This window comes from Benincasa hispida, unplaced genomic scaffold (genome assembly GCF_009727055.1).
Source record: "Benincasa hispida cultivar B227 unplaced genomic scaffold, ASM972705v1 Contig395, whole genome shotgun sequence".
Lineage (NCBI taxonomy): Eukaryota > Viridiplantae > Streptophyta > Magnoliopsida > Cucurbitales > Cucurbitaceae > Benincasa > Benincasa hispida.
The window spans coordinates 192,134-213,388 of NW_024064831.1; the positions used below are offsets into that span (position 1 = coordinate 192,134).

The following is a 21,255-nucleotide window of genomic DNA, read 5'->3' on the forward strand; positions in this document are numbered from 1 at the left end:
GGAGTTCACAACTCACTCAAGATTCAAGTCATGTCGCCTATGATTATCCTAGTGAAATGTAAGTCTCTATTATTAACGACGTTATATAATGAGACTAATCATTTCATGGTCTGGTCTTATACAAACTCTTTATATAGGATACCTCTGCTCACATGTCTTCACGTGAATGATTAGGATTAGATTATATGTAGCGCTTTACAACACTTGTAACACCTACAAAGTGGGTCGTATCCGTAGTGTCACCAAGACAAGGTACCCAGCCTTATCCATCTACTATAGACTGTTTAGGTTATTGTTTAAACAAGATTCACCTGTATTTCTCTATATGCTTGTTTAAATTATATAAAATAACCTAGAATCTTTAGTTTATTGGATTGAGTGTATGCTTATAAAATAACAATTATTTTATTAATAACAACTTGTTTATACAATGTTTACAAACTACGAGAATACAAGAGACTTAGGACATCAATCTACATGAATTTAATCTATGAACGTGTTAATTAACCTCTTACAAACCCTGAATCTAAACAATTTAACTCGTTGATTCATGTAGATGGATTTTAATTGTTTAGGTTTAGGGTTTGTATAATGTTAATTAACACGTTCATTTTCTTGCATATGATTGACGCATTGTTCCTATTCTTCTTAATTAAACACATGCAAGACTCTCAATGTACAAATATGCATCAATCTCTCCAAACCCAAGAGTAAGAGTGGCTTGTGATGTTCCTCCACCACTTTCAATCTTCCCCAAGCTCTCAAATCTTCCACTCTCAACAATCACTCTCACAATTATCCCATCAATCTTCAAAACAATGTACGATTCCTCAATTCCGTCAACAATGGCCATCACCGAGAATTTGGGGAAGAAACCCAAATCCACATCCATCACCGATGGAATCATTTCTGGAAATGCAACAGAAACGCCATGAAGATCGACACGATACTTCACAAACCACCCAGAATGATCATCTTGCATTTCGTAAACATTCAACTCCATATCTCGAGCATCGTAAATTTCAATCAGATGAAGATTCCCACCACAAGTCCCAAAATACTTCACTCTTCTCTCTTCCCTTCCATCCGGTACTCGAGGCATTGGCAATTCATGGAGTTTCTCTTCATACAGATCGAAGTAAAGACTGTTTTCCCAAGTGCTGATCCAATGAACAGCTCTGTTCCAGTACACTCCGTTATCGAATCTCATGCTAAACGGAGCTGAAAACACGCCTTGGACGGGTCTCCATGGGCCAGTTCGAGAGGAATAAATTTCGATTTGGTAGGTGTTCGTGAAGGAATCGGAGTATCGAACGGAAATCACTTTGTAATCTGACGATCGTGAAGGATCAAATGCTAAGGTGAGACCGAAAACTGTTCCGGCTTGAAGCTTGGGAAGCTTAGTGAAGTGATTCGTCGTTGGATTGTGAACATAATAATCTCTTCTCCAGTAGTTTCCATTATTACTGCTGCACAAGAACAAGCCATTACAGGATTGGAGGATTACAAATCCGTGTTTCTCGTCGGTGAAATTGAGAGATTCGAAGGGAGCCCTAGAGGGATTTGCAGTCAAATTGAGGAAATCAAATGCAGGGGATTTAGGGCGGGGACGGGGGAAGAAGATACCAGAAGGAGTGGATGGATGAGAAGTGGTTCGACGGTGAGAGAAATCGGGATTGGAAATTAAGGAAAGCCATCGTTTGGAGACGGATTTGAAGGTTAGAAGGGATTGGATGGGTAAACGAAGAAGGATTTCGATGAAGAGATCGTCGTTGTTGAGAACTGGTTCGGCGGCGGTTGTTAACGGTGGGAGAGAAGCGGCGGAGGTGCGGTGGAGTTTGTGGGATTTGGAGCAGAGCATTTTGAGTGATGAGGAGAATGAAAAGGATTGTGGTGTGTGATGATGAAAATGGAGGTTTTAAATTATGGGATTGGTGAAAGGAAAATTGTAGAGGAAGCCATGAGACTAATTCAAACCTTCTTGTGAAAGCTTTGCAATTTGACTTCTTTATGTCTTCCATTACAAGAAGTAGAGCATTGATTGGAACAAAGAGTGAAGTTGTGTCTTTAGTGGAGAAGCTCTTGTTAAGAATATCTAGGTATTACGGGTAGAAGCGTGGTATGAAAAACTTTTTCGTAGCCTAGAAGGTTCCATAATCAACCTGATGTTTTGAATCTAAATATTCCCACAAGTACAATCCAAAACGGGTGACCAGGGGCCTGACATTGGGCCACTAATTTTAAATTGGTAGAGGAGACATGTTTGAGACTCCAATTATAATAATCGATTTCTAACTATTATAACTTATAATTAATTACGTATTAGATTTCAAATCTCTATTTGTTAGAGTATTTACTATTTGTTACAATGTTTATTATTTCATACTCATCCTCTCTTCCCTTCTTTGTTACATCTTTCCGTGTTTGTTATTCTGTTTACTATTTATTACCCGGACTAAAATAGTCTACACTCCAGACGCATGCTAATGTAAACTATTATAACTTACTATAATAACTAACTCAACGCCACAAATGAGCCATAATTAATTATGACAAAATCTTGAAATTGATGTTATCTTTAGTTGAAAAGTTGTTTAGTCTTGGTCCATTGGTGTAAAGAATTAATAAATTAAGAAATTGATGCTATCTTTAGTTGAGAAGTTGTTTAATAATATAAATAATTAATAAGTTATGAAATTGATGTTAGTAAGTGGTAATGAGTTTAACCCCTCAGCTGATACTCACTTAAACAAAAAAAAAAATGAAGAAAAGAGTTTGGGGGGAAAATGAATTTCTACCCCTAAATTTTGATTAGTTAAAATTTCAGGTATTGTTTGATAAACATTTAGATTTTGTTTTTTAGTTTTTAAAAGTTATGCTCATAAGCTCATCTATCTGTGGTAGCTTTTTTTTTGTTTCAAAACTAAAAAACGATTAGTTTTCAATTTATTATTTATTCTTCGAATTTGATTAAGAGTCAAGTTTTTTTAAGGAAAATGAAATACTATTTGTGAAAAAATAAGCACAGTTTTCAAAAATTAAATCTAATGATTATCAAACAAGTTTTCGTCCATGCATATTTCCCACAAGCATGTAAGACTTCTTGAATTCAAGTAGATAGTACAACCATTCATTAATATGGGCAATTTTTCCTTCTCATTTCTTTAGAAAGAACTACGTGATGTATTTTTTAGTGCTTTAAGTGTAATTTCTTTTAGAAAAATATTTCATTCAAGAAATTTTGAATTGATTTGGAATAAAATAAGAGTTATGGATCACTGGTAGATGATGTAGTTAAAATGAATTAATTATGAAAGTTTAGATCCTTATTAATAAGGTCTTGTTTGGAATCATGTTTGTCTTTAGTTTTTTGTTTTCAAAATTTAGGCATGTTTTCTCCTAATTTTATATTATAATTTTAACTTAAAAAAAATAGAAACAATTGATATATTCTTTATTTTAGTTTTCAAATTATGACTTAATTTTTGAAATATTGACTGAAATAAATAATATAACAAAGAAATTTATATATAAAAATATTGGTTATAAGCCTATTTTTCAAAACCAAAAACTAAAATCTAAATGTTTACCAAACATTATCTAACATTTTATTGTTGATTTTTTAAAAATTGTACTTACCTTTCCATAATTTCCATGCAATAGTTTCCATTTTCGTAAGGAAACATTTGAATTTGTTGCCCAATTCTAAAAACAAATATTTTAATATATATAAGTTTTCAAAAATTTTGACGTAGATTTTGTAAACAATTCTAAACATAGACAACAAATTAAAGGACCTCATTAGATAGAAGTAATGAATCAAGAGTGTTTGGCCAAAGGAGTTGAGTTAGGTGGAGTTAACTTCAATCCTTGTTTAACCTAAGGAATTTGTGCATCCCACGACTAAAAATATAAATTTCATGTCTTATTAACTCTTTACATTTTAAGTCCTACGATTAAACAACTCCATAATTTCACAGCTCCATTTCTTGCCTAAATCGCCCCCAAAATAGTTATCAAGGGACTAAGAATGTAAACTTATACAATAATTAGTATATGGTGGCAATTGATTGGACCTATTAAGTATACGTGTATAAGTTTGATTTTTTTAATGATATTTATATAAATTAGCCAAAGTTAGTTTAGCTTAGTTTGTGAAGTTTGAAAAATAATTTTAAATGGTCATTCAATCAAGTCCACTGTTGATTGGTTAACACAGACATAACATTGATGGTTGATGTGTGACACTTTTATAATTTACATATATATATATACACCATTTTTGTAATTTTATTTTTCATTTTTCTTCCGCTCTTTTTCATTACCTTCTATATTGTCTTCTCATTTGGCAAGTGTCACCAAAGCACAATTATTGATGTATTTTGCTCATTAGAATTAATATTTTTGTACAGGTGATCCAAATTTCACCCCTAAATATTGATTGACCCATATTTTAAAAATAATGAAAACTAACATTTTGCTTATGTCACAATCCACTTGCTAACGTACAAAATCTCTCAAATGTTACTTTGTATTTGCAATAAGTTATGCATTTTGAGTGGGATTCGATCTTTGAACGCGATTAAACAATGCATCACGATCATTGAACATCCTCAATGGTCGTGATTGAGAGATTTAGATTTTATTTAAATCCACAGTCACTATATACTAAAAATGGCAAGTCGATACAATAGCATACGGAGAATTGGATTCCAATTTATTCAAATCGCGATGCAATATTTAATTATGTTTGGAATCAAATTACTCCAGTTGTGATGCATAATACACCGCAAACCCAAAGAAGAACTAGGGAGAACAAGTTAGTTTTTTCTTTAAATAAAAAAAAAAACTTGGGTTGATCATCATTGACCATTGTGGGTGTATTTTAGGAATTTTTATTTTGTATGGATGACCCCACTGTGCATTATGTTAATGTCGAATGATTCGAATTTTGAAAACGATGAATATTAACATTTTACTTAGGATTGCAATCTTTACTTTCTTCTTCCCACACACTTGCCCTCCTTTCTCCTCATCACACTTGCACTACCTTCTTCCCTCCCTCTCATGATCACTATTCAACCATTCATCACTTGCTTTGACGATCGTTTATGCTCGTGCTTTAGGTAATCATTCATCACCTGTTTCGATGAACTCTCGTGCTCGTACTTCAAGCCGCCTTCCAAATGTTTTATTGTAAGTGTGAGGAGCACAAAGATTTGCTCTGCTCTAATATTTGAAGGGGGTAAGGGAAATACGATTGTGAGGATGTGAGAGAGGGGCGTGAGCAAGAGGGATGGAAAAAAAAACAGACAACACGATCTATGTACTTTGTGACTTAAGGAAACAACTAGTTTTCATTATTTTTCGAATTGAGATGATTCAAAATTAGCATAACTAAATTTAGATCATCACTATAAAAATTTCGACATTCGAGTCATCCGTACAAAAATCACGTGTTTAAAATTTCAGACGTCAAAATAACACTTCAAACCAAAATTTATACTAATCCAACATAATTCGGGGATAGTTTTGCCAGAAAATATTTGAAATCTCCTTTGAAAATCACCGAAAAGTTGTTCCTTTTGGTGGATTTGTTTCCGCCAGATTTTGATCCAATTGTTGTCACTTTTTTATCGCAATTCAAATGTAGAGACTCGAAAACTCTCTCCCATTCAACACCATTTCGCCATTATCTTCTTGGAGCTTCGTCCTTCCCTCCAGAAGCTATGGAGTTCACTGAGTCTTACAAGCAGACTGGACCTTGCTGTTTCTCTCCCAACTCCCGTTTCATTGCTGTGGCCGTCGATTATCGTCTCGTTGTTCGCGACACTCTCTCCTTCAAGGTTTCTCTCTCTCTCTCTCTCTCTCTCTCTCTCTCTCTCTCACTCTTCTCGAATCAATTATTTGGAAAATTTCACTTAAATTGTGATCTCAACATTTCGCTGATGGATAACTAAGCGATTAGGGTATTTGGAACTGAGAATTTCTTGGTATCTCTGTTAAGCAGCATTGCTGGATTGTCCATTTGTTGGTGTGTTTAACCAAGTAGGATAAATTGAACTGAAGTGAGCTGATTCGCGTGTTTTTCTTATGAGTTTTGATTTTGGATAAATCCATCTAGAAGCTGTAATCATTTTACAGCGAAGATCAATAGAACATCTTATTTTTCTGTTTCAATTTTTAGCAAAACCATTAACCAGAGTAGCTTCCGATCTGTTGCTAAATAGATTTGTCGGAGATCAGGAAGGATGTAGCCATTTTGGGACTTATAAGACGGAATTGGTAAAAGAAAATGCAAAACTATGAGAATGTAAGAACCCAGTATGATTTATTGGAACTGATAAGCATTCTAATCGAGTTACATTGACATACTGGATAATCTCTCTTTCTCTCACTCTCTCGACCTATTTGTAAGTGCTTTGCTCTTCTCAAAATGCAGGGTATGAATACTCTTGTGCTACTTCTAAATTTTTATGTACTATTGTCTTAAGAGTCGAAATTTTTGGTTAAAATGTCATAAATATTAATAGGAGAAAGGAAGGTTTAGAAGTATGCCTATCTTATTAGCATCAGTAGAAAATAGATTTGCATGATACATGTAAAACTTGATGCCAGTTTTTATTTTTTACAATGACAGATAAAGTGACGCAAAAATAAACTTTGTTCTTGCTTTTATTTTCTGTTCTGGGGGGAGGGAAAATCCAATGGAAACTTGAGCAGTAGCTTGGTTGTGAGGTAGACGTAGTTTTGCAGATGAAAATGAGAATATAACCTAAACGATGCAATGCAGGTTGTGCACTTGTTTTCCTGTCTGGACAAGATAAGCTACATCGAATGGGCCCTTGATTCTGAATACATTCTTTGTGGTCTATATAAAAAACCAATGATACAGGCATGGTCATTGACACAGCCTGAATGGACGTGCAAGATAGATGATGGTCCAGCGGGCATTGCATATGCTAGGTGGAGCCCAGACAGCCGTCACATATTGACCACATCAGATTTTCAACTACGGTTAACAGTCTGGTCTTTGGTAAATACAGCATGTGTACATGTGCAGTGGCCAAAGCATACTTCCAAGGGAGTTTCATTTACCAAGGATGGAAAATTTGCAGCAGTTTGCACTCGAAAAGATTGCAAGGATTACATTAATCTCATTTCTTGTCATACATGGGAGATCATGGGTGTTTTTGCTGTTGATACTCTGGATTTGGCAGATATTGAATGGTCGCCAGATGATAGTTCTGTTGTGGTCTGGGACTCGCCTCTTGAATATAAGGTGATATCTTCCTGTTTTAGTTTTAAATATTTCCTTTATACTCCTGGTGCATACATCTTGTGAAACTGATCGATGTAATTTATGTAAAAGACCACTTTTGGCATTCTTCTTTCTCATCATCCTTCTTTATTTTATAGAGATGAATGAATATGGTTGGTCATAAAGGAGCTATTACATGAAAATAATACAACTACTACACCATAAGGGTCCGTGAAGATTACACAATGGCTTAGTTACATGGACCTAAAGAGATGAATAAGAATTCCAAGTTGCACACATCTTCTTGATAATCTTGACCGTTTTAAACCCTCAAAACAACTTCTCTTTGTTCCATCTTTTCCTGATTAGAGAACATATTTTATAAAGATGGGCGAATATAATTGGTCATAAATAACAGTGGCCATTTGAAGAAAAGAGCTGTTAAAAGAAAATAATAAAACTATTAGACCAAAAGGGTGCATGAAGATTGCAGAATGAGTTAGTTACATGGACCTAAAGAGATGAATATATATACGTCAAGTTCCACACATCTTCTCGAGAATCAGGACCCTTTTAAACCTCTCTAAACCCCTATTTTTTCCAACCATATATACCAGAGGCACGTGAAAAGCTTGGTCTGCCAAACAATCAAACTCTCTTTCCTTGGGGGGGGGGGGGGGGGGGGGGGGGGGGGGGGGTGTCTGCTTATCTTTCTGTGAGAACTGTAATAGTGTGTGACCTAGCATAGTTTAGTAACTTTGTTATATGGCTGATGAATGAATGTGTATGGTGTGAGAGAGAAGAATATGAGAGGGTACGTTCCGCTTAAGTATGTTTTTGGTATATTTTGTACCCAAATGAGTCTTGAGCGAGTTAGGGAGCTCGAGCTCCCTCTACTTGTACCTATTTTCTACTCAATAAATCGATTGATATCACAAGAGCGCTTCCATCATAATATCAAGATAGTCGAGAAGATGCTGAAGATACCCCAAAAGTGTAGACAGAACTTACACGACCAACTTAAAGTTCAAAGCTATTTTTGAAAGTTTTTCTTCATAATGGCTGGCAATGACATGGTCACATCTTCTTGGAATGACAATTGGGTGGGCAATCAAACTTTGGCCGTGGGTTTCCTGGAGTTTTTGAAAGTTTTAGTAAGAAAGACTTGTAGGTTCTTGAAGCTTGGGAAGAAGATTTAAGGTCATGAAATGTTATTTTATGCTTGGAAGAAATCATAGGAATGAGGAGTGGAGTAAATTTTGTGTGATTTTTACTGTTGAATGAGAATGTTTTAATTAGTGGTACAAAAGGCAAGATTTTTTGGTCACTTGATATGGTTGGATTTTTTTGTTAAATCCCTTCTTAAATGATTCATTGCTCCGTCATTACTGAAGAACCTTATCTATTTTGTGTGGAAAACAAAGTTTTCTAGGAAGATGAGTATCAGCCTGATTAGTCTTCAACTCTTCATGGAAGGATTAAGTATGGCTAAAAGAGTTCAAAGAGCGTGCCATATGTATTCGACAATTAGCCCAAGTTGTTGCATTCTATGTGTGAAAGCAAGGGAGTGTCTTCATCTTTTGTTCTTTTTATCATTCTACAATCTATATGTTTCAAGGCTTTGATTCTCACGGGTATTTTTCATTTGGGCACTAAACTGAAATTCTCATCCTGCTACGTGGTCATGCTTGAAAAGAAGAGCTATTCTATTGTGGTTCAAGGACATCAAACAATTTGACAGGGTTTGTGGACCGTGAGAAATCAACATATATTTCAATGCAAGCAAGATAATATGGACGGAAAACTAGAGATTATTGATCATTGTGCAGTTTTTTGGTGTGTTCTTAAGAATTTAGCTGTTATTCTTCCAATGTTATTAATTTCTTCTTGTAATTTGGTTAACTAGTAGCCATAGCATTTCTGAGAACAAGCCTTCGTTTGATATTCTTCAGTAGAAAACTACTTTGTAGGATCCTCATGTTGTACTCTCTCCTCCCTCTTTTGTCAGTTTGATTTGTTTTCCTATTAATTCCAATTGGGGTCTTCTAGTGTGCTTAAAAATCATAAATCCTGACAATTATGGTGTAAAGCCAAAATTCAAAAATAATTTTGAAGTCTAGAGAAGCCCTTCATCCTTGAGAAGTCATGTTTTAAAACAATACACGGCACGTGGCTGATTATTTTCAATACTGAATTAAATAAAGACAAAAATATGTAAAGCTTGGGTTGGTTTGTGCAGGTTTTAATTTACTCTCCAGATGGAAGGTGTCTATTTAAGTATCAAGCATATGAAAGTGGACTTGGTGTAAAAAGTGTTTCATGGTCACCTTGTGGACAGTTTTTAGCTGTTGGTAGTTATGATCAGATGTTGAGAGTTTTAAATCATCTGACATGGAAGACTTTTGCTGAGTTTATTCATGTATCTACCGTTCGTGGTCCTAGTTGCACTGCTATTTTTAAGGTAATATCATTTTGTCTTTCCAGTTACCGGTCTATGAACCTTTTCTCATAAAAAAGAAAGCCCGTGTTTTTTCCCTTTCATGTTTAGGAGGTGGATGAACCATTGCAGCTTAATATGTCGGAATTATGTCTCAATGATGAATTTATCCAAGGGAATTCTGGTAAATGTTCTTTTCTGAATTGGCCTTGCATGAATTTAATGTCTATAAATTGCTAGCGTAAGGTGTTTATCTTTTTCTTGCCAGATAAGAAAGACTGTTCAAAATGTAAGATCATCGGTTTTCTTTCACCATCCATCCTAGCTCAATTTTCACTTGTTCGTAAACTTGTAGTTGTGTATCTGTTACCTTCATATTGAAGCCATCTTAATGAAGCCATCTTTTTTCTGAATTGGGTACTCGCCACCAAAGGCCAAGAAATATCATAAACTTGGCCATTGACTTGTCTCCTAAATTGTTAGTCTATCACCTTTCACAAGGTTTTGAAATCAAAGCATGATGTGTGAAATCAGCCCATCAATTAGTCTCTCGTCTTTGATTTTATACTATTCAATTTTTTAACATCCGAACTACTTCATTGCTAATTGTTTTATCTGTACGTTTTTCTTATTTTCAAGAAGACTCTACCGAAGGACACTTCAGGGTCAGATATGAAGTTACAGAAGTACCTGTTACTTTGCCATTCCAGAAACCCCTTGCAGACAAACCAAACCCTAAGCAAGGCATTGGTAAACCCATTGTTCCTGCCAAATGAGAATGCGTGCTGCATCATCTTCTTCTGTTTCAAATAGTATTTAAAATTTATTCTGGTATAATGTTTCTGGACTGTATGAGGTTGTGTTCTATATGGTTCGAAAGTAAAACCTCGCATAGTATTGTGTGTTTTTGTTGTATACTTGGCATGGAGTATATTGTAAATTGCAGTAAAAATTACTAAAGATATACCCTACCAAAATCAAGTTACAATCATGAACCGCCAACTAATCTAAATCCATGTTCCATTTAAAATCGAATCTTACTAGTTGTGCAATTTAGTGGGGAAAAGAGAGGGTACATCAAATAGCTTCCTCATAGTTACGGTATCAGATATATGAAACATTAATGCAATTCGGATTATCTGTTCATTGTTGACAATAAGTTGTATGTCATTAGCATTCCTTTGCAAGCAGGAGTTTGAACATCCCTTTGGTGTTTTCTATTATCTGTCTCCCAAATATGGTTTTACCGTTAGTTTATATAACAGGTCTCATGCTATGGAGCAAAGACAGCCAATACATCTGTACACGCAACGACAGCATGCCGACTGCTCTTTGGATTTGGGACATTCACCATCTAGAATTGGCAGCCATCTTGGTGCAGAAAGATCCTATCCGAGCCGCAGCTTGGGACCCGACATGCACACGCCTTATTCTCTGCACCAGTAGCCCGCATTTGTACATGTGGACCCCCGCAGGTGCTTATTGCGTAAACGTCCCTCTATCGGAATTCGCAATAACCGACCTGAAATGGAATTCAGACGGTAGCTGTCTTCTCCTGAAGGACAAAGAGTCATTCTGTTGTGCTGCTGTGCCTGTTCTACCAGAATCCAGTGACTATAGTTCAGAGGAGTAATGGTCTTTCCTTCTAAAATGGTCCTTTCCTTCTAAAATGGTCATTTCTTAGCTTTAGAGTCGAAATGTAGAAATCAAGAGGTTTTGATTGAGTAGAGGATCTCTCCTTTTGGAATAATTTAGATACAGGTTTATATCAGAATTTGGAAGATGTAATTAGTATGAAGATGAACCCCACATTTGTTGTAACTGAGATACAATTTTAGCTTAGGTTTTGTAGGATTTCTCATATTGGAGTTGTACTATTAGGGAAGATTAAGAGTATTAAAAGTCGAGTAATGTTGTACCTGTAGATGTTCAGAATCAGAACAATTTAACATTGTCTCACGGTGTACATTTTGCTCTAATTTCTGCATGTTTGTAAAATTTTCCCCTTCTAATTTATTTTATTGACCTTTTAAATTGATGAAAAGTTTATTTGGTATGAAATATATATATATACATAGTTTTTGTTATTATTTTTCTACTATGATATGATCTAGGTTTAAACTCTATTTTGGTTCTTGAATTTTGAATCTTGTTTTATTTTTGTTCTTAAACTTTAAAAAAGGTCCATTATAATTCTTGAATTTTTAAAAAGTACTTTGATCCTTGCAATTAAGATTTTATTAACTCTTAAATATAATGGTGAGATGACTTATTTTTGAATGATTAAGCTGCCAAATAAGTAAGCCACACTAAACAATCTAGGGTTTCAATTTTGAATTAGGTGGTAAAGTGATTTTCTATAGGAGATTTCCAGAGTCATTTTGCGTTCAAGACCTTGGTCGTTCACTATTTTAATGCATTCGTTGTTGATATTTTACTTCACCTTCGTCTTACTTAACTCATATTAGATGCAATTTTATCTTTATAAAGTTAACAAATCTTAACAACCGAGATCAAAATAACGGTTTTAAAAGTTCAAGGACTAAAACATATGTTTTTGAACGTTTATGGACTAAAATATCATAAGTTTCAAAGTTCAGGATCAAAATATGATTTAAACCATTGATTTGAATGTCATATTTTAAAATTGGTACAGAAAAGAAATGCAAAAAGTATCCTTAGAGTTATTTTTTCCTTTTCTTGTCTCGCTAAATTAAGAAGTTGATGCAGTGTAAAATTTAAAGTCATACAACATCATTTATATAAATTGACATGATAGTTAATGTGTAAAATTTGATTATTTAAATGCTTTTAATGATTATTGTTGACTTTGTTTTATGAAGAGCTGGTTCCAGGGTCTCTCTTTGTTGAGATAATCAAATTACTCTCTTTTCATCACCTTGAGTCGAGGATTCTGACCTGGCTCGATGATCACTCTGTGAAGCTCTAGTCCTTTATGCATACGGTGTTGATAGTTCCGTATTCCAGTCTCTCATGCCTACCCCTCTTTCAACAAACTTGCTTGCTATCCCAAGGCGTTTTCGATATACCTCTACTTTTTATATGTTAATATCAATTTTCATTCTTGAAAATTTTTCTATTTGTAATAATTTTGAAGTCTAAGAACAAGAATATTATCTTGAAAACAAATTTCAAAGACTATAGAAAATGTTTAAATCTAAGGGAATAATTATTGAAAATTACTCTAAAGTTTAAAAGCATTTTTTTATAACTTCACCTACAAAACAAAAAACTCCAAAAATTCTTTCCTTTGTTTTACCTCTTACCACAAACGTAAGATTACATATTAATTACTAAACAAATTCACGTTGATTTGGCTATCACTACTTTGATTTCTTACAAAATGTTGTAATTTTGAAGAACGTAAAGCTACTATAAATTAAGCCCTTTATCGTCCGAGTTAGGCTAAAAATGACCCATTTGAGTGGACTTAACATTACATTTTTCTGGTCTGAGTTAAAAAAACTCAACTAGCAATTAAAATGTCAAATCATCCCATTACTATTATACTCAAAAGAAAAAAAAAAACATTATATCTTTTTTTTCTGACAATATGTAGAGTAGAGAATTAAACATTTGACATCGAAATCGATATAACAAATTTATTGTCTATCACGCCATACTCATTTTGGTTATTTATGAACTTTTTGAAGCACTTTCTTGGCTACATCCATCTACACCTACACTAATAAGAACCGATGTTTAAAATGTTCGATGTCGATGAAAATATCAAAGTCTTAATTTTACAAAATTTTTTAATGAAAGTATCAATAAAATGTCCATTTGAATGGATATTTTGTAGAGAGATTGTAAAAAAAAAAATTGAAAAATAAATTTAAATTAGTAAATAAACATTTTATGATTTTTAAACAAGTTAACATGTCTATTGTTTATATTATATTTATATTAATGACATTTTACTACTTATTTTTTGTGATTTGTGGATTTTTTCTACGATATAATTGAAATATCGATTCATCTTTTATGTTGATATTGAACCTATAGAAATATGGAAATATAACATGTCGATAGAAATTTAATATTATGATAATAAAATAAATTTTGTAGATATACATTTTTTTGGACAAATATTTATAGATATATATAGTATTTCATCGACATATCTATATTTTCACGTTTCCATGACTTTGAGTCGAGATGATGGGTGAATCAATATTTTCATTATAAAGTAGAAAAATCTATAAAATATTAAAAGTAAATAACAAAATGTCAATAATAAAAATATGATATAAATCCCATGCCCTTTAGTTTTCTAAAAAATCATAAAATATTTATTAATTAATTTAGAGTATTTTCGTGAAATTAATACCTCCCTATTTCGTTTATGTCAATATTTAAACCACATCGGGAGCAGCAAAAGCTATATAATTTTATTATCATTATCCAATCCATTTATGACAAATCTGTTACTCCAACTGTGTATGAACAAAGATGCCGCCGGAAAATGGCGGTAAGCACAAACTTATCGTCTTGTCGGCATATTTGATGACCAAAATCTTCCCTTCGTTCATCCCTTTTCAATCATATCCATTACCACCGTCTTTTCCAACGGGGCTCCACATCTCAATTTTCCTAAAAATCCAAAAATTCCTATAAACAGCCTCAAATTTCTCAAATCTTCGACCGACCCTCGAACCGCAAAACCCCCAGGCAGTGTTTCTTGAAGGTGGGTTTTGTATGGAAAACGCCGTCGTCGAAAATGGGGTTTGCTCTGCCGAAATCACGAGTGGGGGTCGCGATGTTTGGAGTAACAAGGTCTCTGAGTCTTCCTCTGTTGATCATCTCGTCGTGATGGTCCATGGAATCCTTGGAAGGTTTGTTAGCTGGTTTTTGTTTAGATATTTGATTATTTCACTGAAATTTTAAGCACTTCAATGGTAGATTGGCTAGACTTGGGTTATTTTGTTTTCTTTGATTCATTTGAGTAACAGACTTCTAAATAGTATTAAAATGGGCGTGATGTGAGTATAGGATTGTAGTTTGGAGTGTATTGTCAACCATTTTTTTTGTTAATAGTGTTTAAATAACGTTTTTTCCTCAAGTCAATCCAAATGGACCTTAATTTTCCATTCTGCAGAATGCAAGAACAGAGACCTTCTTGTTGAATTCTCTATATGAAGTCTTTCTTCTTTGCAGAGCAACGGATTGGAAATTTGCAGCAGAACTGTTCGTTCAAATGTTTCCCGACAAAATCATTGTTCATTGTAAGTATCATTGTTCAAAAGTTTCCTAATACTTCCATACTTCTAATTTTGTAACAAATTAGCCCCTACATTATAAAATTCGTAATGATTTAGTCATTATCTAGACAAGTTTGATTAACACAAGTATCAATTTTATTATTTATTGACTTAGTTTTGTAGTTTATAAACACATTTGGTTTCTAATTATTTTATTGATCTATGAATGTAAACAATCTCATTAAATCTTACCAATGTTTTTCAGGATAATGACTACATCATTACAAATTTTAAAGTATAAATTTGTTATAAATTAAAGTTTATGGATTAAACTGTACAAAATTTAAACTACATGGATTAAATCGTTAGTGTTAGAGTATTGATATAACAGCTTAAACTTTTGGGTCAATCGATGATATAGTATTAGAGCAAAAGGTCTTGTGTTCAAACTCTTGTAATGTTATTTCTTCCCTAATTAATATTAATTTCTACTCATTCTTCATGGACTAAACTGTTGTCTTCCTCAGACCAAATGTGTTTTATTAAACCTTTTTTTTTACTATTATATGTTACATGTTCCTCTGTTTTTAATATTGGTCTCTCTTTGTAACTTGTCTTGTTTCTTTCCTTCTCTTTATTTCCTTACAAGTCTTATGTCCTGTTACTTGTTTGTCTTCTTGTTTGTTTGAATTATATCAAATATATGGACGTTATTTATTATTGCCTTGTATTGAGTGAGAACCAAGCCAAAATCTCCTTGTCGAGAACATTATTCAAAGAAACCAAGTTTCCGACATTCTTGGAGATGATGAACTACTGCCGTGGCTTTCTACAAAAGTTACATTATCAGGGCTTGTTGGCTATCTTCATCTGTATTGAGCAATTTATGGTCTTAGGTGTTAAAGAATAGCTTTTACTTTTGGTCCAAATTAGATATGCATTAGCTAAATCTTGCTACCTGCAGATTATGATTGTAGAACATTTCGTGAACTTTGTTTTTCTTTCCCTTTTCGTTTTTGATTTGTTTTTCTGAATTCATTTCCCTTAATTTGTGGCAAAAGGGCTTTTGGCTAATTGTTTACAACTTTTTCCTTTCAGGTAGTGAGCGAAATGTAGCTACATTAACTCTCGATGGCATCGATGTGATGGGTGAGCGATTGGCAAAAGAGGTTAGCTGAAAGTCTTGAAATTTGTTCCAAGTCGATAGAATATATTGTCATTTATATTATTGAATTATTTCGGCATACAGGTTGTTGAGTTGATACACCGAAATCCAAGCCTACGCAAAATTTCTTTTGTTGCTCACTCGGTCGGGGGTTTAGTAGCGAGGTATGCAATAGGGAAGCTATATAGACCACCTATGAAAGAAAATGGCGACATGTCTTCCAGTGAATGTGAGGAGGAAAGAAGAGGTACAATATATGGCCTAGAAGCTTCGAATTTCATTACTGTTGCTACACCACATCTTGGTTCAAGGGGGAGTAAGCAGGTATCGGATTTCTCTATGTTTTCTTGTTCCATTCCCATCAAAAGCATGCCCTGATGTTTTTTTTTTTTTTAAAAAAAAAAAAACAATTATTTTCTCACCATTGTAGTCCCTATGGCATGAGTCTGATTTCTGTGGTTTTAAACTGTACAACCAATTTCCTCTCTATTAAAAAGTACACTAATAAGGACCATGTGTATAATAAAGAACTTAGAGGGAATGAGTTCAATTCATGGTGGCTACTTACCTAGAATTTAATATTCTATGAGTTTTACTAGCATCCAAATGTCGTGGGGTCAAACGTGTTGTCCAGTGAGATTAATTGAGGTGTGGGCAAACTGATCTAGATACTCATTGGATTAAAAAAAAAAAAGAAGGAAAAAGGACTCTTGTAATTGTATATAGAATGAAAGGTTCAATTTCGTGGTTAGCTGGGATGTGTGCGATCTAGTGGATCTTGTGGGGTGAGTGGAATGGTAGGAGTTTTAGACGGGTGGATAAGGACCCTAGTGAAGTTTAGTCCCTTGTCCACTTTCGCGTTTCTTTGTGGGCTTCGGTATCAAAGACCATTCGTATCCTATAGGTGTTATTCTGCAAAGTTGGAGCCCCTTTCTGTAGGGATTGGTGTTTTTGTGGACTGGGTTTTGTACACTCATGTATTCTTTCATTTTTTCTCGATGAAAGCTGATGATTTCATAAAAGAAAAGAATGGAAAGTTCAATTGTGCTCCCTATGATCACCTAAATTGGCTTCATATTCTAATGTAAACATCATTATAAGATCTATCTATATTTGAGAAAACACTTGGTTTATATGGATTTCGTCATAGTTTTGAACTCATATGGACAGATCAAGTCGCCTTTTCAACTCCATTGTTATTATCAATTGTCAGGTGCCATTTCTTTTCGGTGTATCTGCTTTTGAGAAAGCTGCCAGTTGTCTCGTTCATTGCATTTTCGGAAGGACCGGCCGCCATCTTTTTCTGACCGACGATGTTGAGGGGAAGTCTCCCTTGCTTCAGCGCATGGTAGAAGATAATGATGAATGTTTATTCATGTAAGTCACTTTCCTTAAGTTTCTCCTATCTTGTTATTCTGTTCCATTCCATTTGGTACACTTATCCTCAACGTGATGTAGGTCAGCATTGTGCTCATTTCATCGGCGGGTGGTCTATTCCAATGTCAGCTACGACAGTATCCTTTCTTTATAGTTGAAAATACCTATATCATCTAATATTCTCCAACTGTATAATTGTTGTTTCCCTTTATTAATCCACCAAGATTTCGTTGGTTGGGCAACATCGTCAATAAGATGTGACTCTGAGCTCCCAAGGGTACTTTCTTTCATTAAATTTTGTGTCGATATTTTTATTGATATTATTGACTTGCATCTGTCATTTCCCACCATTCATTTATCCTAAAATTTCTTTCATCAGTGGGAAAAGTTTGTGAATTGTAAGTACCCCCATATTGTTTATGAAGAATATTGCAAAGCTTGTCCTAAACTGGGAGAAAATATCTTCAACAAGCTGGAAGGTATTTTGCTTTCATTTTCTATGTAGAATAATTGTAATAACCTTTTATTTTGTTTGTTTTCTATTTATTTATTAATTTTTCATTTAAATCTACTGCTGAAACTCGTTTTGCAGATGAACTCGTAACGGGCTTGTCGTGTGCTTCATGGGAAAAAGTAGATGTGAGCTTTCATAAAAGCTGGCAGAGGTTTGCTGCTCATAGTGTCATTCAAGTAGGTTCAACAGTCTTCCCTTGGTTAAAATAAGAATGAGTCATTTTACATAGAAGTGTACGGTTGATATTTAGTTAGTTTTGTTTATTTATTATTTATAGAATTCGATAACTTTTATTGAGATAAAAATAAAAGAATACAAGCGCATGCAAAAACCAAGCCCACAAAAGAAAGAAGAACCCCTCTGAAAGAAGGGACTCGAGTTATATTAAATAGAACTTATAGAACAGTTACCGAAATCGAAGTCCAATGAGAAACATGATATCTAACAGGGGACCAAACTTCAAAAGAGTCCCTCTCTAACCACCTAAACATCGTGATCTTGTTATTTCGTTCCCATAGAACCCAAAGAACATCACACACTCTGACTAGCCATAGAAAACACCCATTCTCTTAAAAAGGTAGATGGGGAGGAACTCTCCGATCAAATCACTAATAGCCCTATGCTAGGATGCGAGTTTTAGTTGTTTGTTTGAACATACTTTTGATTGTAAACCATGCTTGCGGAACATTTTCTCAGATTTCAAGCTGCATTGTTTTCTAATGAATCGAACTTTGAACTATTAATATCAATTTGTGATGATGTTTGGGTTTACTTAATCCTCCTTAAGTTACAATTGGTGTACTCAATTGCATTCCTAATCTTTAAAAAAATGTTTACAAAAATGGACACAGGCTAAAGGCGGAAGCAAGCACAAAGAAGGCGTTGATGTCATTCGTCACATGCTAGATAAATTTCTACTGTAGATTCACACTGCTGCATGCTTTTTCCCATAGAGATTGAAATTTGACCTCTGATAATTCAAAGCATACTTGCTACACATTGATGGCTTACTTGCTTTCTCTTACGTCCTGGAGCTCAGAATCGATCGAGAGAGCACTGATCGAGTTCTTTCAGTACGAATCTCAGTTCGAGTTTCCCTGATGTTGCCAATCTTGATAACTTTATTTTTCCCCTTTCATTGCTTCAGAAGGATGGGCAAAATGTATTGAGGGAGATCAGATGAGAAGGCATCTGAATGACTTCTTTCTCAATAGCAAAAATCAAATATGAATTTTTTGGATATTCATATTTGAAAGCAAAGAGATTACAGAGAGATTGTAATGGGTAATATTCCAGAAATTTATTTATTTATTTCAATTCTAGTTTTTGCCAACAATAAGTATAATTGGCATGAAATCTTTTCCTCGTAGCCAGGGGTTGAAATTCCCTTACCCCATATCTGTTCCCCATATTTGTTGTAATAAAAATGTTTAATTTTTTCATTAATTGTTATTTTTTTAATCAACATTTTTTCATTAATTATTTTACAATTGGTGAGACTTGAATCATACGTATTAGATAGAGAGGGCAGTTTTAGTAGTGTGATAGTATATATTCCTTTCGTCCAATATTTGACATATCAGTTGGGGGTTTGTATTCTAAAGACACACACATCCTTAATGATTTTAATCTTCTTTTTTTTTTCCAAAAATTTCCTATTTCCGATGAAACTTCTCCTCCACATCTTTTCACTTTCTCTCCTCCCCCCATTTTAGTTTCAATCGACGACATACGAGGGTTCCAACGACAGACCAGGGCTTCTTCCTTCTTCTTTGTTCAGCGACCAACGATCAATGACAAGGCCAAGGGTTATCTTTAACATTGGTTATTGAATCCCGACAAAGGTTTATTTTGAATTGATATCACAAACGAGGGTTTTTCTTCTTTATTTGGCAACCATTCTCTTTCGTTCTTCATTCGGCTACCAACGTTCAACCAGTAAGCCAACAGAGAATCGATGGCCAACGTGTCCATCTTTTGCTGAGACTATTGACAACCAACGGAGGTTTACTTTGAATCTCCACTATTGATAGAAACAAAAGCGGGGACTTACTGCAATTGACGACCAAATTAGGGAGACGAAGCAATCAACTTCAATGTATAACATATTTCCTATCAACGGTATATTCCATATCAAAAGAGATATCTTTATTGTACATAAATTTTACTTTCTATGAAGAAAACTTAAAACGGTATATCCTTCTATGATATTACTATATACTATGGAATATAACTACTTCTCTATGATATTCGAATAATGGGAATTTTGCACTGGTCTATATTTGCCATATACTTTATACTTCATAAACTACTAGTAGATTATCATAGGATTGTTCTGTTGCCTATTTGCTATGTACTATACAAATGTTTATTAGGATATATAAACGAAATAAAATATACTGATGTTTATTGATAATAAACTGCACAGACAAAAACTTTTCCTGAAGTAGATATAGATAATGTGGAATATTTGTTGTTTGCCAACTCATGTTTATTAATACATCATCTCAACATGTTTGTATAGACTGATATTTGACGAAATATATACATAAGTTAATTCAGGAGATATATCGACTGATGTTTGTTAACTATATATAGACATTTGAATAGTAAACATATTGTTTTGTACCTCTCTATTAAATAAATTCACAAATGAATATGATAAAAAAAAATATAAAAGACTTTTTAATATCATAGGACTGTTCTGAAGTTTATTTGCTATATACTATGTAAGTGATAGTAGAATTGTTTTGTTGCTTATTTGCTACATACTGTATAAATGTTTATTTTCTATATACAAAGGAATAGACGAATATGTACTGATGTTTAATTCCATAACATATTATGATATATAAACGAAATAATTACCGATGTTTATTGTTAATAAACTGGACAAACAATTGTATAATCTCGAATTTCATTCTCAGAAGCTTCTTGAACATGCCAAGCCTTTTCGTAAGTTATGTCCAATCCATGCTCAATTTGAATATAATTCATTATAGTCTTAGGCGTGATTAAATGACTATCATCAATACTAATCTTCTTGATGCACTCCTTAATAACAGAAAATGATGCTTGTCTATGGCCAGTCAACACAATATCCAAAGAGCATAATGCTCATGATCAAAACTTGTAATTATCCATGTAGAATTCCCATCATCTCCAATTGAATGAGTACGAAGCGACCATTTACATTTATTGACAAGACAACTTAGTACCAAAACTTGCTTATTTGATTTAATAGTTTCATATAGCTCGCATAACATTCAACAACACATC

The 21,255-nt window shown here is 33.9% G+C and overlaps 3 protein-coding genes across 5 annotated transcripts; 2 read left to right on the forward strand and 1 right to left on the reverse strand.

Moving 5' to 3' along the window:
- Positions 1-394: 394 nt before the first annotated feature.
- LOC120069440 (F-box protein At5g07610-like) lies at positions 395-2,136 on the reverse strand. Its single transcript, XM_039021199.1, has one exon. The coding sequence runs from the start codon at positions 1,859-1,861 to the stop codon at positions 653-655; it is 1,209 nt and encodes a 402-aa protein (XP_038877127.1). The 5' UTR covers positions 1,862-2,136; the 3' UTR covers positions 395-652.
- A 2,914-nt stretch (positions 2,137-5,050) lies between these two features.
- Positions 5,051-11,707, forward strand: LOC120069443 (WD repeat-containing protein WRAP73). 2 transcript variants are annotated; one of them, XM_039021201.1, is made up of 6 exons: positions 5,051-5,846; positions 6,794-7,282; positions 9,501-9,722; positions 9,810-9,882; positions 10,338-10,448; positions 10,964-11,707. In XM_039021201.1, exons 1-6 carry the CDS (start codon positions 5,730-5,732, stop codon positions 11,329-11,331), a joined length of 1,380 nt encoding a protein of 459 aa, XP_038877129.1. In that variant the 5' UTR covers positions 5,051-5,729; the 3' UTR covers positions 11,332-11,707. The 2 variants fall into 2 exon arrangements, with proteins under 2 accessions (XP_038877129.1, XP_038877130.1); XM_039021202.1 differs by having other exon boundaries at positions 5,056-5,846; positions 10,341-10,448.
- A 2,404-nt stretch (positions 11,708-14,111) lies between these two features.
- On the forward strand, positions 14,112-19,332 carry LOC120069432 (lipid droplet phospholipase 1-like). Of its 2 annotated transcripts, none has more exons than XM_039021180.1 (10): positions 14,112-14,554; positions 14,877-14,944; positions 16,019-16,089; positions 16,170-16,409; positions 17,299-17,462; positions 17,544-17,599; positions 17,687-17,739; positions 17,842-17,941; positions 18,055-18,152; positions 18,828-19,332. In XM_039021180.1, the coding sequence occupies exons 1-10, from the start codon at positions 14,418-14,420 to the stop codon at positions 18,897-18,899; spliced, it is 1,059 nt and encodes a 352-aa protein (XP_038877108.1). In that variant the 5' UTR covers positions 14,112-14,417; the 3' UTR covers positions 18,900-19,332. The 2 variants fall into 2 exon arrangements, with proteins under 2 accessions (XP_038877108.1, XP_038877110.1); XM_039021182.1 differs by having other exon boundaries at positions 14,415-14,554; positions 14,818-14,944.
- Positions 19,333-21,255: the final 1,923 nt, after the last annotated feature.

Coding starts and splice junctions, on each gene's coding strand:
- LOC120069440 (XM_039021199.1), bottom strand. CDS start 1,861: ATGCTCTGCTCCAAATCCCACAAACTCCACCGCACCTCCGCCGCTTCT.
- LOC120069443 (XM_039021201.1), top strand. CDS start 5,730: ATGGAGTTCACTGAGTCTTACAAGCAGACTGGACCTTGCTGTTTCTCT. Junction 5,847..6,793: donor GCGACACTCTCTCCTTCAAG/GTTTCTCTCTCT, acceptor GATGCAATGCAG/GTTGTGCACTTGTTTTCCTG. Junction 7,283..9,500: donor ACTCGCCTCTTGAATATAAG/GTGATATCTTCC, acceptor TGGTTTGTGCAG/GTTTTAATTTACTCTCCAGA.
- LOC120069432 (XM_039021180.1), top strand. CDS start 14,418: ATGGAAAACGCCGTCGTCGAAAATGGGGTTTGCTCTGCCGAAATCACG. Junction 14,945..16,018: donor CGACAAAATCATTGTTCATT/GTAAGTATCATT, acceptor TTTTCCTTTCAG/GTAGTGAGCGAAATGTAGCT. Junction 17,740..17,841: donor GTGACTCTGAGCTCCCAAGG/GTACTTTCTTTC, acceptor TTCTTTCATCAG/TGGGAAAAGTTTGTGAATTG.